Raw genomic sequence first — 8,448 nt, forward strand, 5'->3', positions numbered from 1 at the left:
ATAGTAAACTCCATAAAGGCAAAGATTTGGGATGATTGCTATAATTCCTAGATCATTAAACAGTGCCTGGGATACGGAGAGTTCAGTAAATCTGCTGGATAACTGTAAAATTAAATGAAAAAAATATTTAGCTTCCAAAAAGATGAATAAGCAATTTATCAAAAGATTAGCATAGTGATTTTCTCTTTGATGTAACATAAATATCTAACGGGAACAGTGTCAGGCACACAGATACGGAGCCTCAGCAATCAATGTTAGTCGTCTTTGTTACCTGTCTCTCCCCAGACAGAATTTAGGGGGATCTCTGTCTCTTTGTTCCCGCTATATCGACAGCGACTGGATTAGTAATCGGTACACACTAAGCTCTCACTAAATGTGGAATGAATGGGTGCCTCCCTCCTTTCATCAACGGGTGAACTGAGCCTGTAAAAAGACTCTTGGCCAAAATCACTCCAAGCGTCAAGGGAAAAGGCAGGACGAGCACGGGAGGATCCTCACTTCCGCGGGAGGGCTCGCCCCACCACAGATGATTCTCCGCCCCACACAACTGTCATATCTGGTCAAACCTTGCAATTTTCAAGAAAAATAAAAGCGAAAGCCAAAAAGCCTGCCTGCCAGTAAAGAGAAAAGAATGAGAGCACCCAACAACCGGTGTTCCGGGCGCCCCGCACCGTCACGTGATCAGGGATGTCCCGTGATCCAAAGGCGCCAACTTCCGCACAGGCGCAGTGGGCCTCTCCCCCGCCATTTCAGAAATGGCGGCTCCGCTGGGCGGTATGTTCTCTGGGCAGCCACCGGGACCCCCGCAACCCCCGCCGGGACTCCCGGGCCAGGCGTCGCTTCTTCAGGCCACTCCGGGCGCTGCGAGAATTTCTAACAGTACCTTGGTGGACGAATTGGAGTCATCTTTCGAAGTAAGATGAAACGTGGGGGCGGGGAGGCCTGTGCTCCCGGCGTCCCTTCTTTCCTGAAACGTAAGCTGCGCATGCGCAGGTTATCTCCTCCACCGATCCCCGCGTCCTGCTTACAAATGGGGAAACAGGCTCAGGGAACTAAGTCGCTTGGTTTAGTCTGCGCGTTGAGTTGTGGCCGGGCTTCTACTCAAGTCTGCTGGCAGGGACATATAAACTTGACGTTCCCAGCCATCTGTTCTCGTCCCACCACGTTCTTGGTCCCCTCCCTGAGCACCCCTTCCCGCGTTCCTTGTGTTTAGCACGGGTTCATCCTCCCGCCGCAGCGCAGCGTTACACCGTTAAGTCTTGTATTCTTTCCGCTGGGCTCCGATAAGTGCTAAAGTAATGGGACTCCTGGAGGTGAAATGGACTTATTTAAAAATTGCTGTGCGGGGCCAGCCTGGTGGCGCAGCAGTTAAGTGCCCGCGCTCCGTTTTGGCGGCCGGAGTTCGCGGGTTCGCAGGTTGGATCCTGGGCGCCCACCGACGTACCGTGGGGCCATGGTGTGGTGGCATCCCACATAAAGTTGAGGAAGATGGGCACGCATGTTAGCCCAGGGCCAGTCTTCCTCTGCAGAAAGAGGAGGATTGGCATCGGATGTTAGCTCAGGGCTGAGCTTCCTCACAAAAAATAAGTAAGTAAATAAGTAAAAGTTGCTGTGCCCAAGAAGTTGGTACTGGGGGCCAGAACGAAGGAAAGCTGGGGGTTGGGGAGAGTTGAAGTGAGGCAGAGATGAGATGAGCCAAATTCCGAGTTCTGCCCAAGGAGTTTATCCTCTAGCAAGGAAGGTGGGAAGTGGTGGTAGACAAAGGAGAGAAAAATAAGTGCTTTAGGCTGGCCCAGTGACTTAGCGGTTAAGTGCGCGTGCTCCGCTGCTGGCGGCCTGGGTTCGGATCCCGGGTGCGCACCGACGCACCACTTCTCTGGCCATGCTGAGGCCGCGTCCCACATACAGCAGCTAGAAGGATGTGCAGCTATGACATACAACTATCTACTGGGGCTTTGGGGAGAAAAAGGGGGAGGATTGGCAATAGATGTTAGCTCAGAGCCGGTCTTCCTCAGCAAATGAGGAGGATTAGCGCGGATGTTAGCTTAGGGCTGATCTCCCTCACAAAATAAATAAATAAATAAAATAAGTGCTTTGGTGGCTTCCAGTGGTCTCTAAAGTGGAAGATGAGCCATTAGTGTGTGGAAATAATATAACTTCTAATTGGAATCACCTTTTCCACATTTTAAATCCTAGTTACATGAGCTTTATATTGTACGTAGTGGCACAGTAATATGTGAATATAGTTTGTAAATGAATGTATTATTGGGGCTGCATGGGCAAAATGCTTTTACTGATAAAGTGTACATTCAAGCCTCTGACTTAAAGGCTAGAGAAATCTCTTCTCTCTGGGAGGAGGGTGAGACGCCTTTGTGGGGTGTGAAGCCATAAGGGAAAGGGATGGGTAAGCGTTAGAGCGGCATCTAGCATTTTTCTTGAGGTGAAGTGGCTGTCGGGGTCATGAGTGCTTGCTGAAAGATTGACCCTGTAGAAGTCTTGGCCAAAGCTGACCACCAGCACCCTAATGCTTAAAACTCCTTAGTGGCTACCTGTGGCTCTTGGGATGAGACCAGGAGGGTTGGTCTGGTCTCCTTGGCTCTGCATGACCAAGTCTCAGCTCCAGGCCCATTTCTTCTTACTCTGTCCACAGGAGCCTTTTTCTGCGCGTGCCATTTGTTTTCTCTTTGGGCTTCCAGGTGCCCTTCCCCAGCTCACACATCACTTATTCAGTGGACCCTCCCTGCCCCACTTTGTACAATTACCACTAAACCAGGCTCCATTAAATCTGAGACCACCTGTTTTGCCACTTTCCTTTTGTTGTATCTGTAGTGCTAATATGGTGGTAGCAGATAGCAAGTACTTGATGAGTATTTGTCAAACGTGAAGGAGCCTGTTGTGTGTCAGGCTCTTTCCTGGGTGCTAAGAATGCAGAGAAAATAGCCCCTGCCTTCAAGAAGCTCATGACAGCACAGTGGAAGAAGCAGATAAATGGCAGGCAGTTGCTGTGCTGTGGGATTAGTGCTCTGATAGAAGAAACCCCGGGGATACTGTGAGAGCACACATGGAAATGGCTGTCAAAGAAGGCTTCCCAGAGAATGTGAAACCCAAAAGGGCATTTGGACATAGCCAGGAGAAAGGGAGTGGGAGAGGTGCTACCTGGACCCTCCTCTGCCCGTGGGTGATCACTCACCTACTCTTCTCTCAAGACTCAGCTCAAAGGCCACGTTTTCATCTCCTGTTTCCTTCCGTGTGGTCTGTGTGGACCTCTGCTCCACAACCTCCAGTGGCTCATGGCACCTGCTTGCCTGCTTTTCATTTCTACTTGGGTGCCACCCCTTGAGGTCTCTGGCTTTCTTGTTCTAGTTGCTGAGTAAATGCTATTTGATGGAATGAGTTTATTGAGGTCATGCACTCTTGTTGTGGGAGGGAACGTTGGAGACCGTCTCCTCCTTTTACAGATGGAGAAACTGAGGCTCAGAGAGGGAAGTAACTTGCCCAAAGACATACCCTCCGTGTGTGGAAATGAGGACTAGCACTTGGACCTCCTGACTGTCCAGGCAAAGGCTCTGTCTGTCCTAGGCATACTTCTAAAAAGCGTATTCTTTTTATACACCACCTTGCATTTTCATCTCCATACAACTGTCCAACTCTCTATAAAGGCCAGTGTATTTAGGTTTTTTTTTTAAGGGGGGAAGAGGGAACTAAAATTCCTGAGATGAGATTTCCTCCCATCCTGTCTGGTGGCCCTGCTGGCTCTGGGGAAGCAGCCTCAGCTTTATTGGCCAGTTTGTGACTAGTTGGCCCCGTGGATGGAGTGTTTTCCAGTAGCCACAGGTTTCACAAAGTGGATACACCCTACCCATAAGCCAAATCCGCCAGGAGTCACCTTTCAAGGTAATACACAGAATAGACAGTCGGTGTTTTTCTAACTTGTAGAGCTGTTACAGGGATTCCCTGGGAGAATCCTGTGATTTTTCTCTGTAAATGAATTGGGGGCAGCCGCAGGCAGGAGAAGGGCCCTCATGTCTAGTTGATGGCCTAAATTTGGACCCAGAGCTGCCTGCCTCACACCAAGTGTAGTTTGCCTACTGCTGACGGGGCTCTGCCTTCCTGAGGTTTGAGGCTTCCTTTCTGACCCCTGCTTCCCCCACCTCCCTTCACCTTTTCTTTCTGGCTCCGCTGCCCTGCACTAAGGCCTTCTTTGTGCATTTCCTGAGAGTTGCCAGTGCACAGAACTCCTTGGCTGATTAACACATGTGTCCAGATTGATGCCCCTTCAGAGGGAACTCCCTCTTTGGGACTTGTTTGTCCACGTGACACCAGCCTTGTCCATCTCTTAGGCCGTCCAGTGAGTAATTTATCTATTGTATTTATTGAACACCTACTTTGTTCCCAACAGTATTCCCACACCAGGAGTGTAGTGAACAAGACAGGCAAAACACCCAGCCGCTAGCAGGGACAGTTAATAATGAACTAAAAGAGTGGAATGATGGCAGTTAACCGTGTGGAAAGCAATAAAGCTGGGCTTGGGGATAGAGTGTGAGCAGGAGGGGTGCCATTTTGAGAGGGTAGACGAGTGGCCTCTCCAAGAAGGTGACAATTGACCTGAGTCCTGAATGGGTGATGGTACAAGTCATGAAAGCATCAGAGGGAGGGCTGCGGGTGGGGCTGGGTTAGGGGTCCAGGCCCTGGTGTGGAATGAGATGGTGGGGAAAAGAGCAGGTGGTAGGGGATAGACCAGATGGGGGTGCTGGCAAATCCCTGCTGCCTCATTTGCCTGCCTTCCCTCTGGGCCCGATGGACTCACTGTACCCACGTTCTCCATTGGCAAGACACCTTGTCATCTCGTGGGCAAACCCAGGTGCTATCACCTCATTGGATGACTTCAAGAGAACTTAATTCTTACTCTGAAGTAATATTTTTGACATATGATTGACTTTTTCTTCTTTTTTTGGCCATTAAATTTTTTTTTTTCCTTTGACTTTTTTTTTTTCTTTTGTGATATGTTTTCATGACACAGGCTTGCTTTGCTTCGCTGGTGAGTCAGGACTATGTCAATGGCACAGATCAGGAAGAAATTCGAACTGGTAAGAGCTCTCTCTTTGTAGATGATGTTCTTGCCTTCAGCAAGATTCCTAATTGCTCATTTTACTCTTGATGTATTTCAGCCCTGCTTGTATCCTAAGAGAGCTTTTTGGGGGAATAAGATTTATGTAAATAATTTCTATATACTGCTGCTTCTTCACTTTAGTAATTGAGAGCCTATGTCACTCGTAATAAACCACTTATAATGAACTTTTCATATTAGTACTAGGACAAAAAGACCAATATGTGTACTGCTTTTAAAAAAGATAAGTTTTTATTATTTTTTGAATAGCTGTTAGAAAGAAAAATCCCTTGTGCTTCCCCTTCCTCACCCAAGTTCTGACTCCAGAGGTGACCACTGCTTCTCATTTCTTTGTACCATATTTTAAATGTCTTATTTTAACTGGAAATCATGATACTAATTGCCAGATCTCTGGATTGATTTTCTTCAGAAGAACTCATGGCTTTTGTGTTGTGTTAAGGTCTCCAATTCACCCTATAAAGACACGAATTATCTACTATTTAATATTGGTTAACATCTGGGGAGTAGGGGGTCAATATTGTTGCTGTGGCTGGGATTAAAATCCCAGATTACATCTTTGAGAAGGTGCTCTTTTGATATTCTGACTGTTCATTTATGAGAGAGGTAAATGTGTCTAATGTTTTTCTTAATATAATATTTCGATCTATTTTTTAAGGTGTTGATCAGTGTATTCAGAAATTTCTGGATATTGCGAGACAGACAGAATGTTTTTTCCTACAAAAAAGATTGCAGTTATCTATCCAGAAACCAGAGCAAGTTGTCAAAGAGGTACGAACTCACTTTTCTCCTAACTTTTAGGAAGAGCACGCGTTTTCAGGATTCTATTTGTACTTTAAATACGATACCCCCTTTTCCAGTCAGTTATGGTAGGGCTTTCTAGCTTGGGTGTAAAATGTTGCTAGTTGTCAGTGTTCATGACAACCTGCTTCATGACAACCAGGTAGTGGAGCCGGGGTGGAGGTGGAAAGCAGACTTTCAAACAGCAGTTTCACACACTGGCTTTCATAGAAGATTTTCCTTAAAGAAAAGGTTCTACTGCTAGAAAAAGGTTGAAAAGCCATTAATGTAGATGATAAGCTCAGTTTGGACAGGAGCTGTGCCCTGTGTGTCCCCCGGATGCCTTACCCAGTGTCTTTCACACAGGAAGGGCTCTGTCAGATTTTGTTCGAGGGATCAAAAGTACAGACATACCTTGTATTGGGTCCCACTTTATTGCGCTCCGCAGTTACTGCATTTTTTACGAGATCCTCTACCAGCAAAAAGATGATGACTTCTTGAAGGCTCAGATGATGGTTAGCATTTTTTAGCAATAAAGTATTTTTTTTAAGGTATGTACATTGTTTTTTTAGACATAATGCTATTGTATATTTAAGAGACATACACAGTATAGTGTAAACATAACTTTCATATACACTGGGAAACCAGAAAATTCTTGTTACTCACTTTATTGTGGTGGTCTAGAACCAAACCTGCAGTATCTCCGAGGTATGTCTGTAAATGTTCTGTCCCAGGCTCCTCGAAACTCAGGATTTCATTTATTTCAGTTGTTTGAAACTGGGGTATTTAGAAGTGTGTTAGGCTGCCATGATGACCAGGAAGATTTAATGGCAGTTAGTGGGTTGGGCCTGGGCCTGCCCCCGCCTGCAGTGTGGAAGAGGGAATCACATCCTGCCCAGAAGGCCAGGGATGCCCCCAATGAGAAGCATGGAATTGAAATGATCATTTTTGGGCAGTTTTTGAAGTAACTACCCTCGTAAGCTGAGCAATTAATCCAAAACATTCTTTTTATTTATTGGTACCAACTGTTGAGAAGGTGAATGATAAGATGATCTTACAGTTCACTGTGTCAGACCATTTCTTGATTTGAATACTTGAGTAACAATACAGTCATGCACTGCATGATGACGTTTCGGTCAGCGACAGACCACTTACAGGGTGGTGGTTCCGTAAGATCAGTACCATCTAGCCTAAGTGTGTATAGGCTACACCATTTGGTTTGTGTAAGTACACTCTGCGATGTTCACACAATGATAAAATCGTCAAATGATGCATTTCTTAGAACATATCTCTGTTGAGCAACGGATGACTGCATAGGTGTGTTCAAGGTCAGGTCTTAATAAAGAATTATAATGCTGGTATTCATTTAAAAAAGCTCTTGAAAATGAGAATTTAACACTTCATAATCTGAAATGATAGAACAGTGGTTGTAGATTCTTTTAAACAGTTATTAACATGTATTTCAGATTCTCAGTGTTTTAGATTCTCAGCAGTAGCCTTTGAACAGAGATACTCGTACCTGGGGACCAGAATGGGAAAGAGATGGATTTCTTTTGCCCACCCTTTGGTACTTTGGAATATTGTAACTTGGGTGTTAATTATTAAAATAAAATGAATTAAAAATAAAAACTCTCTGTGTTAGGCAGTCGTCTTCCATTAGAAGAGTTGTTTTAGGTTTTTCAAATAGTGGAACCAAGCAGAGTAATGGACTTATTATGGCTTAATTGATTCTCTTTGTTTTGGATTTACTTCTTCGTGCTCCTAACTAATCAGGAACTGTATTCATTTTTCATGAGTTTGCTCTGACTTCATCGCCTTCATCTGTAGGATGTCTCGGAACTAAGGAACGAATTACAGCGGAAAGATGCTCTGGTCCAGAAGCACTTGACGAAATTGAGGCATTGGCAGCAGGTGCTGGAGGACATCAATGTGCAGCACAAAAAGCCAGCCGAAATCCCTCAGGGCTCCTTGGCCTACCTCGAGCAGGCGTCTGCGAATATCCCTGCACCCATGAAGCAAACCTGAGTCAAAGCCAGCCTGCAAACCAGCTGGTGGATGAGTCAGCCTCAGCACAGTCTTGCCAAGCATCACTTGTAGACACGATATTTTGGAAAATCTCTTTGCCAGGGAATGACATGATTTTAGTTTTATGTGCCCACCTAAAATTTTTCCGCTATGTAAGTGTTATTTCTTGAGTACTTTATAAAATGCTTACAGCCTTGGTAAACCAAGTAAATTTTTTTGTCTTTAATGGAATTTAGAACTGTTAGTGTGATGTCACTTAAAGATTCCTTTTTATTTCTTTTTTTTGCTTGTTTTTATTTTTTATTTTTGTATGACTGTTAATCTCTTTGTATGTTTCCAGTTTTAGTTTGTATGATTTGAGGGAAAAATAGTTTGTATGATCTGATCTGAGAATCAGACGATGAGGATGTTTGTTGTAGGTCTTTTATGATAATTATCCCTCAGTGGTAGTGTACGGAAATCTGTAAGTTTGCTGTGTTTCAATCTTTGAACTACCTCAGGAAGAGGAATTTCATGTA

General features: G+C 45.1%; 1 protein-coding gene across 2 annotated transcripts; it reads left to right on the top strand.

Annotated features, from left to right (window-relative positions):
* The first annotated feature begins 717 nt into the window (after nt 1-717).
* Nucleotides 718-8,161, top strand: MED28 (mediator complex subunit 28). Of its 2 annotated transcripts, XR_015552880.1 has the most exons (5): nt 718-914; nt 5,021-5,087; nt 5,784-5,896; nt 6,272-6,456; nt 7,733-7,877. XR_015552880.1 is itself a non-coding variant. In XM_004432296.3 (4 exons), the coding sequence occupies exons 1-4, from the start codon at nt 756-758 to the stop codon at nt 7,928-7,930; spliced, it is 537 nt and encodes a 178-aa protein (XP_004432353.1). In that variant the 5' UTR covers nt 718-755; the 3' UTR covers nt 7,931-8,161. The 2 variants fall into 2 exon arrangements, 1 of the variants encoding a protein (XP_004432353.1); XM_004432296.3 differs by lacking the exon at nt 6,272-6,456 and having other exon boundaries at nt 7,733-8,161.
* Nucleotides 8,162-8,448: the final 287 nt, after the last annotated feature.

This window comes from Ceratotherium simum, chromosome 8 (genome assembly GCF_057802395.1).
Source record: "Ceratotherium simum simum isolate JZ-2026a chromosome 8, ASM5780239v1, whole genome shotgun sequence".
Lineage (NCBI taxonomy): Eukaryota > Metazoa > Chordata > Mammalia > Perissodactyla > Rhinocerotidae > Ceratotherium > Ceratotherium simum.

Coding starts and splice junctions, on each gene's coding strand:
- MED28 (XM_004432296.3), top strand. CDS start 756: ATGGCGGCTCCGCTGGGCGGTATGTTCTCTGGGCAGCCACCGGGACCC. Junction 915..5,020: donor AATTGGAGTCATCTTTCGAA/GTAAGATGAAAC, acceptor TTCATGACACAG/GCTTGCTTTGCTTCGCTGGT. Junction 5,897..7,732: donor CAGAGCAAGTTGTCAAAGAG/GTACGAACTCAC, acceptor CTTCATCTGTAG/GATGTCTCGGAACTAAGGAA.